The sequence below is a fragment of the Rhodnius prolixus genome, unplaced genomic scaffold, assembly GCF_049639745.1.
Source record: "Rhodnius prolixus isolate KJV_2025 unplaced genomic scaffold, Rpr scaffold_28, whole genome shotgun sequence".
Lineage (NCBI taxonomy): Eukaryota > Metazoa > Arthropoda > Insecta > Hemiptera > Reduviidae > Rhodnius > Rhodnius prolixus.
In genome coordinates this window covers 659,930-677,548 of record NW_027411618.1, presented here as the reverse complement: position 1 = coordinate 677,548, position 17,619 = coordinate 659,930, and the positions used below count along the sequence as shown (strand labels likewise).

At 36.4% G+C, this 17,619-nt stretch overlaps 1 protein-coding gene across 7 annotated transcripts in view; it reads left to right on the top strand.

Annotated features, from left to right (window-relative positions):
• Window positions 1–17,619, top strand: part of hth (Meis homeobox homothorax) — a 290,170-nt gene that overhangs the window by 200,400 nt on the left and 72,151 nt on the right. For all 7 annotated transcript variants that reach the window (XR_012460421.1, XR_012460420.1, XM_074134764.1 and 4 more), the window contains one exon: window positions 8,824–8,900. Coding sequence is in view for 5 of the 7 variants with exons in the window: in XM_074134764.1 (XP_073990865.1) it covers window positions 8,824–8,900 (77 nt within the window). In the remaining 2 variants the exon portion in view is untranslated. The remainder of the gene's footprint in view (window positions 1–8,823; window positions 8,901–17,619) is intronic.

The following is a 17,619-nucleotide window of genomic DNA, read 5'->3' as shown; positions in this document are numbered from 1 at the left end:
GCGCAAGAAGCTGCAGCTCGGATTGCGAAGGGTGGCTTCCAACACATTCAGTCGCTCAACACGTTATTGCATCTTATTGGATGAGGGGTAGTCAACACTGAACGGTTGTAAGACGCCTTACAAACATGATCTTCTACCCGGTAATCTCTTACGCCAAGTCAGAGAGAGACGGGGGCCAATCTTTACCATCCTCAACAAATCCCAAGCCATCATCCACTGAAAGGAGGGAGGAAAAAATTGTATATATATTCTTACATATTCCGTAAAGATTTGGCTTCCCAGTTGTGAACGACCATGGTTGTTAAAAACAATATTCATGAGCGAACTGTTCGAATTTCTGTTCAATTGCAATGCTATGGGCAAAAAGAAAGAAAAAGCACTTCCGTTAGGCATGAAGGGCCCAAGTATAAGGGAATATCTGGGGAGATAAAGCCGCGGACTCCCCAACAAGCAGCATTTCTTGTTATGTTACCATAAAATTGTTGACTATAGCCAGGGTACGTTGCAAAGTAGCCAATTATTACGACAAATCTATTCCCAACTACCGCACTATTATTATCGATATATCTGCGGGCACTTTACTGACATTTTCACTCCTCTCCCCTCGTAAGAGGGTAGCATAGCAATCGGGAAGATTTTTCGATTTTAAGCTTAATCTTAAAATTTTCACGGCCTTCCAAATAGAAATGGGTTGTATAAATGTTCACCACGTATGGTATTTCTTTTTATATAATTTTATTTCAATTTACACATTTTCTTACCTTCTCAGTATTGTAAAGAATACATTTTCAGCGTACATTTTGTATGTGAGGTCCCAGTGTTTTGGAAAACTTATCGAACTTATTAACTTATTAACTTATCGAATGAAACCTCATTCATGAAAATCCGGCGCGTTTTGGTGCTACGTTGTTTTACAAAAAAGGTAACAACAACAAGAACAAGACCAACTTTTTGAAAATACCGTTTTTGCTCATTTTCAGCAACTTTTTTTTTTTTCTCGAAATCTATTAGATCTGGGTTGTTGCAAAAAAAAAATTACAGTTATAAAGGAGGAGTTGCCCTATATTTTAAAGAAATTTTGGGAATTTTATCTTTTATAGGCAAAGAGAAAAAAATTGTCAAAGTTGGGTGTTTTTCAAAGTTACAGCTCTTCTAATATCCTACCGGACAGTTTTAATATTCTGAATACTTATACTATTTTCTCTTAATCTAATTAAAAATTTTAACTCAAGCTTCATTTCTATTTCAGTTGTAATAATACGAAATTTTATTGGACGCGTACAGTTATTTGAAACGATTGTAATAACAATAATAATAATAACAACAATCAACGGAAGAGATCAGCATAGAGGTCAGCGTATTGGATTCCCACGCAGAGATTCCGGGCTCGAATCCAGCTGCAAGCCATTAGATTTTCTCTTCCTAAGAGCTTCTTACAGCTCACTGTGTTGTCTGTAACGTGAGAACTCTGTCCGAAGACCGGCAACGCACTGAAAAATAAAATTATCCGAGCGCCAATAAACTCAAGATATTGACGTAACCTTAAATCCAAATAATATATTGTAACAAATCTATTTCACAAACTCGATCAAGATGCCATTACCTGAACACGGTGCGCAAAAAAAGTTAACTTTCCATACTTATACAATTTAATGGAACCCTAAAAACATGTATTTCCGGTGAAATTCTTATACAATTTAATGGAACCCTAAAAACATGTATTTCCGGTGAAATACTTATACAATTTAATGGAACCCTAAAAACATGTATTTCCAGTGAAATTCTTATACAATTTAATGGAACCCTAAAAACATGTATTTCCGGTGAAATACTTTTACAATTTAATGGAACCCTAAAAACATGTATTTCCGGTGAAATTCTTATACAATTTAATGGAACCCTAAAAACATGTATTTCCGGTGAAATTCTTATACAATTTAATGGAACCCTAAAAACATGTATTTCCAGTGAAATTCTTATACAATTTAATGGAACCCTAAAAACATGTATTTCCAGTGAAATTCTTATACAATTTAATGGAACCCTAAAAACATGTATTTCCAGTGAAATTCTTATACAATTTAATGGAACCCTAAAAACATGTATTTCCGGTGAAATACTTTTACAATTTAATGGAACCCTAAAAACATGTATTTCCAGTGAAATTCTTATACAATTTAATGGAACCCTAAAAACATGTATTTCCGGTGAAATACTTATACAATTTAATGGAACCCTAAAAACATGTATTTTCCCGGTGAAATTGCAAAGTTTGTAAACTGCCTGATTGAAATACATGCTCTTAACAAGAAGTGAGATAAAGTAAAAACTAAATCTTCGGAGTGGAATGAGTATTTACTTACGTCGGTACCATTGTGTAGAACAACCGAACGGTCAGCGAAATTCTATAATTAAAGAGTATGTCGATAATATTAATAAAAATGAAACATTAATAAATAATATGGGTAAAAAAGTAATGTGTGGTTCAGAGTGCATAATTTACTTTTTCAGGGTACTACTTCCGTCACTTCTAGTTATGCGCTTCTTTAGATTTTGTTTGAAAAAAGATTAGTACTCGTAGATGTAATGGGTTTTTAGCTGCATCCTTTATTAATAGAATTGTTGTCTAATTGTTACACATTTAGTAAGTTCCGGTATGTTTTACTCTTTTCCGTTCTGTGAATTGTTTATGCTAATGACATCTTGAGGGGGACTGGCTTTAATTAGGTAGTTTGGGATTGGGTGAGTTGGCAAGCTGCTGGAATTTCGGCTAGCTATGTTCCTTTAATGGATAATAGGGCGCTCTGGATAATAAAGGGCGGAGTGTTTGGCGCAAGTGTGTGTGTGTGTGTCTGTATAATCTTAGAAGACAAGAAAATAGGTTTAGTGTGCTAAAGTTTGTGGAAGCAAGGGCAATGCCATTGGACTTGCAATCTCTACCCCGTTAGAATAGCAATTTGCAATTTCCTTTTCCTTGGTAAGATCTAGAAGGGTGGCTTGGAAATAGCACACTCTGGGGGATATCTCGGCGAGAAGAGGTATGGGGGCACGCTTGTAAGTCTCTCTCTTCAACTCCCAAGGGTTGCATCTAGAAAAACCGTTAAACTCAGCAAATTGTTTATAGTAGTGTTCTCTACTGTTTAAAAGCGAATAATTTTCGACTGAGCTTTAAAAGGAAACAGAAAAAATGGGATAGACTTGGATGGGGAATAGTTCAGTCACTTTGACCGTAGTGGTTCCTGCTTTGAATTACCTATCTTCCTAGGGTATAAAGATGTACCTGGTGAAACCACAACTCGATCCCAGGGGGGCCGCTAATGGTGCCCTTCCAACCAGAATCCCTTCCTGCCTGAACAGTCCTCTTAGATCCTTCCTTTTCTTTATTTCTTTTCAAGTTTAAGGTTTCATTCCTAGGTATCCTCGTAAGGAATTTTTATCTATGGATATCAGATCAGACAGTAGGCGCCACGGTAGCCAAGCGGTTTGAGGCGAGAACTGTAAAGCTAATATGTATTGTGGGGTTCGATTCCCGAAGAGAAATTTACAGTAAAGTATGTTTGCTAGTCGCCTCCGTCCACGACACCTAATTTGGTAGTTGGACGGTAAAGCCTGCCCGAAAAAATAGGCAATTACTTTATACTTTACTATAAATTTCTCATTGTAACAATTAAATAAAATCCAAGGCCTAGACAGGGGAATCGAACCCATTACCCACAATCCTTCTTAGATTATTGGGGCCTCGCCTCTAACCGCTCGGCTACCGTGGTGCCTCCTAGCGTAATTTTTAATGAACTTAAATTTCCATTATACAGGGTGTATGCGGAGGAGTGGTTTAAACTTCGGGAGGTGATTCAGCAGCTCAAATGCAACAAAAAATATTCTATTCACTTTGTCCCGATTCTCAATAGTGTCGCAAGATATTTGCATTTACAACTTTTCCGTCGATATTCGCGTTTTTCCACCATAAAAACGGCCGTAACTTTTCTATCCTTTATCCTACAACAAATCTGCTTGTTCCAAACGAAAGAGCATATAATTTCCTATAAATTTGCTCAGAGGTGAGACCTAAAAAGTTAATATGTATTGTGGTTACTGGGTTCGATTCCCGGTCTTAGGCCTTGGATTTTATTTGAAGGCTAATAAAAGAAATTTAAAGTAAAGTATGTTTGCTAGTCGCCTCCGTCCACGACACCTAATTGGTAGTTGGACGTTAGGCCTGCTTGAAAACATACAGTAAACCTAATTTTAACGAGGTGCCACGGTAGCCGAGCGGTTAGAGGCGAGACCTGTACAGCTAATATGTATTGTGGTATTGGGTTTGATTCCCCCGGTCACAGGCCTTCGATTTTATTTAAATGGTTAATAAAAGAAATTTACAGTAAAGTATTTTTGCTAGTCACCTCCTTCCACAACAACTAATTGGTAGTTGGACGGTAAAGCCTGCCTGAAAGAAATAGGCAATTACTTTACTTAATGTCAGATAATGAACGATTTCAAGCTAAGTTGCATTACTTCTACTGTCTGGTTATGTGGGATAGTGTGGTCTGTAACGAAAGAATATCACCCAGAGGACATGCTTAAATTTGCAAAAAAGAAAGTGACTGAACAATAAATTGTCAGATAATGACAGTTACTTTACTTTACCTACTGTCAGATAATGACAGTTACTTTACTTTACCTACTGTCAGATAATGACAGTTACTTTACTTTACCTACTGTCAGATAATGACAGTTACTTTACTTTACCTACTGTCAGATAATGAACGATTTCAAGCTAAGTTGCATTAGTTCTAATTTTCGCCTCATCTCATAGAATAGGACTAGATCTAATAATAATAAACGCTTTATTCATGTTGCACTATTTTGTATACAATATTTAAAGTTTGAACTAAAGCAAAATAAGGCATGGCTATTAGCCATGGCATGGCCTAATAAGGCATGGCTATTAGCCATCTGCCTGGAGTTTGGTATTATTCTAGTTCTACAAATTTAGATAATAAGACGTAAATTATGCTTTCTTTATGAAGACTGTTTATAAAGATTACTTATTTTAAAAAGATTAAGGATCATATTTAAATTGTTGTATTAGAAATGCCTCGGTAACGCCAAGCTTAAAGAGTGTATCTGTGAATACTCCGCCAACCGTACAGCCTATTCAGGTGGTTAATAACCTCCCTCCGACTGAATAGGAGACCTTTCCTAGCTACCTGACACGGAACTCTCTCAGGACTAGATCTATATTTATGGAATTTATAAACCTTAAAGCTCTGGGAACTGCCTAGAATGATAGTTGTAGTTGGAGAGCTTGAGAGCTTATTGTTTTAGAGCTTCTTACAAATCACCACTATCCACTGATAGACAATATTTTCTGATTGTTCACACCAGTATTTTTATCTTAAGTTCACCATGTTTCTTTCTACAGGGATGGACAGTTGCCACTTACTTGTCCGACTTTTCTGTTAACGTCCAGAGTCTTAGCATTTATTATTCTGGAGATATAGTTTCTAAAGTAGGAGAAAATGTATGATTCGCTTCAGCTGCACTCGCAGTCCAAATCCAGAATCATCGCATTATGCAGAGAAGTAGGCATTGCAATGTGTAAGCTGTGCCTATAATCGAGCTTACGACCTTTCTTTTGTTTCGTTTCCGCATTTCCATTACCATCTACCGATAGTCCTGTGACCAGGTTATATAAGGTGGTGTTAGAGATATTCCCCGAAGGGTAAATACCCTAAGACATTCCCCAAACATCTAACCACCTCCTAGGCTATAACCTCGGCTTTAACACTTCTTCCCTTATCACACCCTCCTAGCTCCTAATTTTATCACTTGTGTATATTCCTTTTTTCCTTCCGGTGATTTCAATTTCCCTCCATGTCCCCACAGGGAGATCTTCTAGCCGCGGGAAAAATAAAATCTGGCGCGAGACACATCATTTCCTCTCATGGATTTTTATTTTTATACTAAAAACTTTTACTAAAAAAGTCTTCTGCTTTTACTTACTGGACCTATTTTTTCGGAAATCTTTTTGCTCTTTTTGTTCGGAAAAATGCTGGAATCGGGCAGATTTGATTTCTGTTTTTTTTTTTTTTGTTTTTTTTCAGTAATCTGTGTTCAAAAATGTGATTTCTACAAATTGACATTTAAAATATTTCCTAACATTTTCTCAAATATTTCAGAGAGATCAGAAGTAAATGTTTAAAGTGCAATTTGTAACCTTTGCCTTCCTTATTTTAAGACAATCTACTTTAAAAATTGACTACTGGTCCATCTAAAAGAGTTTTCAATGAATTAAACAACTTGATAAACTAACACTGTTGAGTGCTCGTGAACACGTTCTCTTGCAAAACAAACCTAATTTCTCATACGAAGATAAAAGGAATCCTGGAAAATGATATACCGTTTGAAAGCCCATTAGACAAGGAAACTTTTATAAAAAGTGCCAGCACCTAGGTCTGATAATGATCACATAAGGGCCTAATGAGTATTCTTCAAAAAATTTCGATTACTTTTATTTTTCCAGCATTCAGAGAAAGATTGAGGCTGTTTGGAGAATAACTTATGCTTCGAAATGGTATCAATTTTTAGAAAATTTAACTGTCTTTCTAACCGTGTCATCAGAATCGAATTCCGGCTAAAACTTTCTGAGTAATAACATTTTTATTGCAAAAAAAGTAATGATTTTAGAAAAAAATTAAAGTTACGTCACTCAAGAGCAGTGGAAAATATGAAGTTAGCCAATCCGTCATTGAACTCCACTTTAGATGGACTACACACAGTAGGCCTATGGACATTACTTACTGGTTCACACTGTATATTCAAAAATCCACTTCGAAGTGCACACTCATATTCTCTTAATACGAGAATATACATATTCTCGTACAATTTTCAAGATTATAACATCAATTTTCTATATAATCCGAACATTTGAACCATATTAAGTTGTTACCCATACTGTACAGTTTGTAAAACCGTACAAATACACTATAATGTTACCTTAGGAGAGCTTTCCACTGCCTAGGAACTATCCGAAAACGAATTTCTCTAGAAATCATAAAAGCCATGGGTTTTCCATTAAAACGTAAAATAAAAATAAATAAAAAAACGATTAAATTGCATTGTTTTCTCCCAAAGAGATATTTAAGAGAGGAATTATTTATAATATGAAGGCACCACGGTAGCCGAGCGGGTTAAAGGCGTGACCTTTAAAGCTAATACGAGGGTCGTTTGAAAAGTCCGTGCAAAGTCAGAGAGATAGCACTACTGGCGCATATCGAGGTTATGTTTAGTTAGTAGCATCTCTTGGAAGAACACACACCAAGTTTCAGCCAGATCGGTCTATTTCTTTGTGTTTGGCATTCGTTTGAATCGAGGAAGTCGAGTGATTTTCAAAAAATGGACGAAAAAGAATTTCGTGTGTTGATTAAACACTACTTTATGAAAGGCAAAACGCCTCAGGAGACTAAAGAGAAGCTTGATAAACATTATGGTGACTCTGCACCTTCGATTAGAACAGTTTACAAGTGGTTTCAAAATTTTCGGAGTGGCCATATGGGCACAAGTGACGCTGAACGTCCTGGACGCCCTGTTGAGGTTACTACTCCAGAAATCATTGATAAAATCCATGATATGGTGATGGATGACAGAAGAGTGAAGGTGCGTGAGATTGCTAGTGCTGTGGGCATCTCGAATGAACGGATACATAATATTTTGCATCAACATTTGGACATGACAAGGCTATCCGCAAGATGGATGCCGCGATCGCTCACGCTTGACCAAAAACGAAATCGTGTGAAGTGTTGCAAGGACGGTTTGCAGCTGTTCCAGAAGAATCCGCAGGACTTTAAGCGTCGTTTCATCACTGTGGATGAAACATGGATACATCACTACACTCCTGAGACCAAAGAACAATCTAAACAATGTGTTTCCAAGGGGGAATCTGCTCCAAAAAAGGCGAAGACCGTTCCTTCGGCCGGAAAGATTATGGCGACTGTCTTTTGGGATTCGCAAGGAATAATCCTCATCGACTATCTGGAAAAGGGTAAAACTATTACAGGTGCATATTATTCATCGTTATTGGACCGTTTGAAAACCGAGCTGCAAGAAAAACGCCCACGATTGGCCCACAAAAAAGTCCTTTTCCATTACGACAACGCACCAGCTCACACCTCAGCAGTTGTGGTCGCAAAATTAATGGAAATAGGGTGCCAACTCGTTTCACATCCCCCCTATTCTCCAGACTTGGCTCCCTCGGACTACTATTTGTTCCCCAATATGAAGAAATGGCTGGCTGGAAAAAGATTTTATTCAAACGAGGAGGTGATTGCAGAAACGAATGGCTATTTTTCAGACTTGGACAAATCCTATTATTCGGAAGAAATCAACAAACTAGAGCAGCGTTGGACGAAGTGTATAAGCCTAAAAGGAGACTATGTTGAAAAATAAAAAAGGTTTACCCCAAAAAATTAAGTAGTTTTTATTTTTGCACGGACTTTTCAAACGACCCTCGTATGCATTATGGTACTGGGTTCAATTCCCCAGTCTCTAGGCCTTAGATTTTATTTAATGATTAAAATGAGAACTTTATAGTGTGAAGTATGTGTTTGCTAGTCGCTTACGTCCACTATACCTAAATTGCTTGCCTAAAAAAAATAGGTATTACTTGCAGTTATTCCATATTTTTTAAAAGAAAACGTTTTTTGAGAAAGACCTGTGTATTGATATATATTAATAATTACAAAGAAGTAAAGCTGTACAAATAATACTACCAATGTACGCTAAAAAATTTTCTAATTTTTTTTTATTTTGTCATCTTTGTTACAGCATCCCTACCCTTCGGAAGACCAGAAGAAGCAACTAGCACAGGATACAGGACTTACCATCCTGCAGGTCAACAACTGGTAAGTTATATTACCCATATTCCTGTGGTTTTAGTGTTGAATCTTAGGCTATAGAATCTACAATCAGTAGCGGTAGCATGTTTACTTTATCAGAGCAGACAGTTTATCCGAGATGATTAGATGAGTAAAAAATGAGTGATGAGTAAAAAAAGAACTCCTATTATAAACTATAAATAAACTAATCTATACCATGATCATAAAATAAATGCCACTAGAACATGTCGGAACATGCCTTACCGAGGAGGCTGCCTGTTTATTTTTAGCAGAGAAATCTAAATAACATTTTTCAATTCATTAACAGTTATTTAATATTATTATTTAGTTTTAAGGGTTCTAAAATTATAATAATTGTCTTTAATTAAATATTCGCAAAACTTTACAAATAAAAAATTGAATTTATAAAATTCAACGAAAAAAATATGGAATGACAAATCTGTTGGTTATTCAACCACTACAGGAATAGGCAAATCAAAGTAAAAAATTATAGTACTTACCGACAAATTAAATAACAATAATAATCCACAAGTGCAATAAAATTAACTAATAAAAATGAACCTTTGCATCATCAAGATAATAGACAAGATAAACAGAATGCACTATATGAAAATTACTATTACATCATAAAAGACAAACATTTTAAAGATATTTCTTTGTAATATGCATTCATTTTAAAAACAATTATGCCCAGGTGCAGTAATTAGCTAGTTCTGTTCAGTTTATTCCATTCAGATCAGAAGTTGTTCTGAACAACTTGCATCGTAAATCAGAATATGCTGGACAGACAATTAAAAAAAAAAATGATGTAAGTCTTCAACCTTTAAATTCTAAAATATTCTAACAGTTCTAATATTAGAACTAGAATATTTAAATTTAATTCTAATACAAAAAAACTGGTTAATAATAATATTCTAATAGTTCTAATATTAGAACTAGAATATTTAAATTTAATTCTAATACGAAACTGGGTAAATGATAGTTTGAATTTAATAGTTTTTCTGTTCAAAATGATGAATCCAGGGTAAAAAGTTATTGGTAAAAAAAAAGTCGCAGAATGAAATAACAGGACAATCTTAGCACTATGTCTGCGTATTTCTTGATAATATCAGAGGGATTAGATACTTAAATTGAATTCTTAATATTAAGAAAAGCGGTTTAACTGAAGTGCAATTTTATTGTACAATTTTAATGTTTTCTATTTTATCATTATCATCATTCATTCATCATCATTATCATCATTCATTCATCATTATCATCATTCATTCATCATTATCATCATTCATTTATTATTATCATCATTCATTCATCATTATCATCATTCATTCATCATTATCATCATTCATTCATCATTATCATTATTCATTCATCATTATCATCATTCATTCATCATTATCATCATTCATTCATCATTATCATCATTCATTCATCATTATCATCATTCATTCATCATTATCATCATTCATTCATCATTATCATCATTCATTCATCATTATCATTATTCATTCATCATTATCATCATTCCTCCATGTACGGCCAAAATTTTTTTATTGTTTGCAAATTGTGACTTCTTTTACGTATGTGACTTCATTCCCGTTCACCACAAAATGTCAAAGCGCGCCTAATATATCCGACAACTTCCAAAGATATCCGAAAGCCTAACCTTCGGTAACACAATCTATCAATACATTTGACTAAATTATAACTTGGGCATTATTTGAACTAGGTACGTTACAACTAACACCTTGCCTTTCTCAATAAATACATATTTCAGCTTTTTGTCAGTTAGTCAACGTCTTTTTGTCAGTGTTTGTCGAACGGTGAACCTTTTTATTCTGTTTTGGTATTGCTGTTTCAGTCAACTAAGATTCCGTCAACTGAAACTTCAAGAATAGTTTTTTTTTTTTACAAAACATTTATTTGAACCAAAAAGAAGAAGTAGAAGAATTACTGGGAGACAGTTGGCCGGTACTGTGAAAGTACGATTCTAGGTCGATTACCTCTCTTTCTCTGGTAGAATTGTGGTGACGTTAATAAAGGATAGTCCACTTCTCTGCCATAGTGGTCCATCAATCTGAGTTTACTCCAATTGCACTCAATATCTTTAGTGTTGTAAATCAATTGAAGAATGACTACTTCGAAGGATCAACAAGGAAAACAAACATTATTCAGCAGGGTTGTCTACTGCTACCAAGAAGGGGAATCTAGGCAGCTCAAATTTTTATAGAACTTAGGAAGTGGACAAAAGTAATGAATAAACTTTAATAAATATTATCAAGAAAATAATTTATTATACAGGGTGTTCATTTTAAAACGGCTCAAATGCAATTCAGAATATGTGACTTGATTTTAGATTCCTGCCCACATACGCGGCTGACTCGCGACCAAAAGTGAGGGTTCCAAATAATTACCAAAAATATTGGAAACCTCCTGCCACATTTTTAAGTGATCAATATCTTGTATGTAAAGCATCAAAATTATTCCTTAATTTATCAAATAATGCACTTTACTTAACTTGTGAAGCATGTACTGTGCCTTCAAACGTGCCTCCACAGATACAGAGAGCAGTTGATAACCTGGCTAACCTGGCTTGCTTGCTCACTTTTGGTCGCGCGTCAGACGCGTATGCGGGCAGAAATCTAAAATCAAGTCACATATTCTGAAACTAGAGGTGACGGGTAACAAATTTTTCCTCTACCATTTTTTGCTCAGATTAACAGTTTAAGCCTGAAATGTATTTGAGCCGTCTTAAAATGAACACCCTGTACGTATAATTATTGGAAACTGAAATAAATATAAATAATTCTTGGGTATATAACTTACATTTTTCGCACTGCCGTCCTGATCATATCCTTTGCAGCCTGATAGAAGAGAGCTCATTATTTCTACTGGTGCATTGCTTGGGAGGGAGCCTTAATTTCATCGATTCTCATGAGTAACATGTGCAGGTGCACTATAGTACTCGTATGAGCATAATCTCAATATGAATTCATTCTTGGATTCCTCGTTTCATTACAACAGATAATCTCGCTATTTATTAAGTTTTGTCACCTGTCATTTTAAATTAATTTTTTCCGCAAGGTATAGGTCTGTATTTTTCCCTATATTATCATTTCTAATATTCCATAGGGTTAAGCCCATGTTATTTAGAGAAGACGCACTTTTGGGTAGAGTTTAGGCCGAAATTTGTTATTAAGGATAGCAGAAGTGAACATTTTACCTCATTTTGATAACTTCGTATTGAATAATTTGAGATATAAGGTAAGTGGGGGGAAGATGCCACACTTAACACTTATTTCCGTTTTGTAGGAAACTGGGTTATCGAAAAAAAAACACCAAATGTATCAACGTCCAGGTTGTTTTTTATTCTTTAATTACATATATATATTAGTATATTTAATTAAATGCAAAACCATTAAAAATGCATTTGAATGAAATTTGTCAAAACTGGCATCTTACCCCATCATGTGGGGAAGATGCCAGTTGATGCGGGGGAAGATGCAACAATATCTTAAGATATAAATTGAGAAAGAAAAAATTACAAATTTAATGTTAGGTAAACTGCAAAATATTCTCATTAAACACTGAGGGGAAGGAACACCGAACAAAAGACATTTTTTGTTTAATTTTTAACATTTTTTGCAATGCAAATTGTCTTTGCTGCAAATTTCATGTAGCCATCTCTTGCATGTTATGCATTGAATCCAATCGCATTTTGGGCCCTTCCTTATCATAAAAATATCCTTTACACTCAATACGAAAATCATCGTCCTCCTCTTCAATGTCACTCTCACCACTGGTCATTACCAAATTATCGGTAGCGGAGGATGCTGAAGATAAACTGTCCTTCCTTTTCTTTTTCTGCTGTACTTTTCCCCCTTCTGTCGGCAGAGTAGCCTTTCTTCTCAATGCCTCCCGTTTCTCCACTGTCGTAAGGACTTCAGCAGTTTTTTTCTTTCTTCGAGTTTGCTTGGGTTTCTGAAATCTGGGGGTAGGACTAATTTCTTCAAAAGAAGTGATTCTTGAAGCTATTGCCAGAGGTGCATTAACTTCTTGTGTGGCATTCAAATTTTTTGTATTCTGTAAATTCTGTAATTTTTTGCGGATCGTATGTATAAATTCCGCATGCAGAAAATCCCACGCTGCCATTTCCAACAGTTGCTGCCCTATTCCACGCGGCGCTCAGCAAAGACCCAAATTGAAGTCTGGTGATTCTGCGTCCCGGGTTTGAATGGATCCAGTTGTTAAGGGCATGCTGCCAAAAAGTTTTGTCTTTGATTTCTATTCCCTATAACATGATATTAGTTAGTTTTTCCTTTTTATTTAATAGTTTTTAATGCTAGGTCAATATGACCCGAGGTGACGGATTATGGCACTTCACATAAGGAGACGGCTCAAGGGTTAATAATATTAATGTATTATACAAAAACTATATTTCGTGTGTCAGTAATTGTTTTATATTATAAAATATATCATTATAATGTAATTATGAAAGAGAATCAATATGAAATTGAAACACTTCAATAGGTGGCATCTTACCCCAAGCACTGGAGGAAGACGCCACATAGGTTTATTTTTGTACTAAGGCTTCAATCATGTTGTTTCAAGCTAACACGTACTCACCAAGATGTGCACGACACAAATATCACGGAATTATTACGTTTAATCTAATCAATCCATCACCAAACCTTAAGTATCGACAACGAAATATTATAACATGGGTACTCACCAAGTACATAGAGTTGAATTTTCACTTTAACGAGGATTAAACTAGATGTAAATAGAAAAACTCACAAGCACGGTATTCACAGTTGTTTACTACACACTTTAACGTAGGAATTGCTGTCATCCAGTTGTAGATATGCAAAATATGACGATACTTGCATCTTTCCCCCACTTACCTTATAGCTTGTAAAACCGTACATTACACTGGAATTTAACCTTACAGAAAAAAACCTGTCATAAACCTCTCCCCGATAACAGCGGTAAAATTAATTTTTATAAAAATAATGAATAAATTTTCGGATATAATGTTTACATACAATGTTAATTGAAAATGAGTAATTTTGGACAAAATCTCGAAAAATTGAATAAATACCTTGAGTCAAGATTTGAATTCCGGTGTTTAAGGAACATTTCTTTACTCAAGGAATTTTAGTAACACATTTTTAACCTTTCTTATCAGAAACCTTCAACCTTGCCTTGTACGCTGATGACGTGGCTTTTATACACGTCATCTTGGAGAATGGATACTTAGCACCAACAGACTTACTCTTTTGCTACCGGACAGACTAACACTATACTCTTCACTCAAACGCAGATCCACTTTTAATCGACAAATTACGACACAATAATTCTCTGATCCCCTGTGGTCTACCCACGTTCTAGTACCTAGGCCTAACTTTGGACAACAAACTGACTTTCACTACCCACGTGCAGGACAAAGTAAACTCTGGCAAACTGGACTACTATTTCCTCTACTCTCACTTGACTCCAAAAATGACTGGTGACCAACAAACTCCTCCTTTACAAAGTGGTCAATAGGCCCGATGTTGCTCTGATCCGCAAAGAGCCTGCACTTGTAGTAATAACATCAAGAAACTTCAGGACAAATTTCGTCAGACTTGCGACAGACTCTTCTCGACGCACTAAAATTGACTCACTCCACGGAGACAGTATCCATTTATCGCTGGTACACTCCCATAACCAAAATCGCCTGGTGAAACTCCTCTCCATCCTAGACTGACATCCTACTCCACACTGCCGCGACATAGCCTCCTACAGATCCTTCTATAACCTACAGGCACAAAAGAATTTAACACATACTCCTCTAACTTTCTACACTAGCTGCAGGTTTTTCCTCTCCTTTTTCCCTGCATTCTTTATCCTACACCTTATAACCTTTCTTGTTATCCTCACTTGTTATGAAGGCTACAATGTTTTGTACATATTTATTGTAATAAAGATACATTCTATTCTATCAGCACACAAAAGATGGGACAGAAAATTACACAATAAGTGGCACGTTAGAGGCAACCTAATGTTTCTAAAATTATGTATGCCTCAGCGTTCCAAAGGTTTCATAGCGCAAACGCTAGATTGCAACGCAATCAAACAACAGGTGAGAGGCCGTTTTCTCCTCTTCCTGACATAATCTGCACAGCGGTTCCTTGCGCAGATGCTTCCTGAACCTACCGTGCCCCGTGAATAGGCCTGAAATCAGAGTAATCTGATTTCTGCCCAAGCACAGAGTCTCTTTGGTTCTATGCTTACACAGCCAAGGCATCATAGTCTTGCTATGTTTAACCCCAGGACACATCACCCAGTTCTTTTCGTGCTACCTTCAGATCCATTCTCTGAGAGCCGCACGAGCCAAACCCTTGGTCATCCCCAGGACAGGCTCCGGACCGATGAAAGGAGTGTTAACTCCATTCCTGGCCAGATGATCAGCTGTCTCATTCCCTTCAATCCCCACATGACCCGGCACCCATTCTAGCCGAACTTTGTTGTACCGGGCCATTAGTTCTAGGGCCTTTCTGCATTCCCAAACTAGGGAAGAGGTCATTCTGAAGGATACAAGAGCCTTCAGTGCAGCCTAGCTGTCCGAAAAGATACGAATCTCCCTATTTCTAGGTTCCATCCGCAGGTTTTCCTCAGCACATATTTTAATAGCAAAAACCTCGGCCTGGAGGACGGTGGAGTATCTCCCAAGAGACCTCTCAATAGAACCTCAGGTTTAACCCCATACACTCCAGCCCCAGTCCCACAGTCCATCTTGGAGCCATCGATAAACCAAATGACTCCCTTCCGCCACTGCTACGTCCAGTTCACCCTCCATTCAGTCCTAGGTTTAAAACATACCTGAAATGGAGTCAGTATTTAGCACATAGATAAAATGTAGTATTTTTAAAATTTAAATTCCAAAGGATTTCATTTAATTTTTGGAGTTAGATGGAATATTTTGAAATGGTGAATGTAGCGAAAAAAATGGTGTCAGTGAAAAGAATTACTAACTAATTTCACCGAAAATTAATAAAATTTAATAAGTTTTCAGAGACATGAAATGCATTTCTAACATCCGCTGTAATGAGGGCAGATAAAACAAAAAAATGCCTTGGAATTATAGCGAAGTGGTTGTGAGAGAAATTGGTATGTTCTCACTGGAGAGATGGAGATTAATATTTTGAAGGCGGTGATGACTTCTGGCTACAATAAGCAGAGTACAAGCGGGTAGCCGTTGTTCATTCAGCTAGCACGCACATGTGCCTCTTGCTAGGAAAGTGTAGCTAGCGTTGATTAATCTCTGTAATTATAGTAGCGCTGCCACCCCCGGGGGCCGAAAAGGAGATTCTCCGCCCCCAATATTCTCTCGCTAGGGATTCTCCCCCATTTTGCCATCCACATTCTAAACTTCCCTAATTACCACTGTAACGGCACAAATAAGAAGATTTTCTCTGGTAATGAGATTAAATCCAGAGATTTAGCTGGAGATAGTTCATTGTTTGGAAATGGACACCATGTTTGTTATTTGGCACTTTATCTGAACCTATGTAGAGTCTACGAGGTGTGGCTATTAAATAACGAGACTAAAATCTATAAAACATTTCATTTTTAATTTATACACATTTACGAGTAGTTATTATCACCAGTGCTGGAAGTCTTTTTCTGTCAGCTCCTGCATGACTCGTGCCGCTTTTTCTTTCACAGCTTCAACGGACTGAAATCGTGTTCCTTTTATGTTAATGCAGATTTGACCCCGAGTAAATTGATTATTACTTTACTTTATCTAGTAGTTAAGCATTAATAATAATAGGCAATAATTAATCTTGGGTTATTATTAGATAAAACTCCTCAACAAAAACTTACAGTTTCAAAAGTTAAGTAACTTGATTAAATGCCAAAAGGTACACAAATCAGAGAGTACCAAACATTTCATTCATACTTCCGCCCGTAATTTCAGCCATTTAGAAACATTCGAAAAAGCATATTGTAATAACTGATATCATTTAAGTAATTTTATTGCCTTAAATTTTCATTAATATTATCTAGAATGAACGAGCTGTGGCTATTAAACAACGAGACTATTGCTGTAAAACATTTTATTTTAAATTTAAACATATTTAGTTATTATCACCTTCAATATACACCTCTCCCCTATCCCTACAACGCTCCATGCGAATTCACCATTTTTCGAAACAGTGCTGGAAGTCTTTTCCTGTGAGCTCCTGCATGACGCGTGCCGCTGTTTCTTTCACAGCTTCAACGGACTGAAATCGTGTTCCTTTTAATGCAAGATTTGACTTTGGGGAACAGATAAAAGTCACATGGGGGCCAGGTCTCAGGCGAATAAGGCGGATGGCCTAAAACTGGGATGTTGTACTTGGCTAGAAACTTCTTGACAGACAATGCAGTGTGAGCCGGCGCGTTGTCTTAATAGAGAACTCATGACTTGTTCTTCCACAAATCGGGTCGTTTTTTTCCTTACTCTTTCACGGAGTTGAGCAAGCACCTCACGGTAGTAATGTTGATTAATTATAATCGATATTTTCATCCGTTTTGGACGTGGAAGGGCGACCCGGGCGGTCATCATCACCTCCTACGTCTTCTCGGCCATCTTGGAAACACTTGAACCACTCAAAAACTCGCGCACATGATTAACATTCATCGCCATAAACTTCTTTTAATAAAAGATAAGTTTCAGTAGCGGTTTTACCCAGTTTCAGGT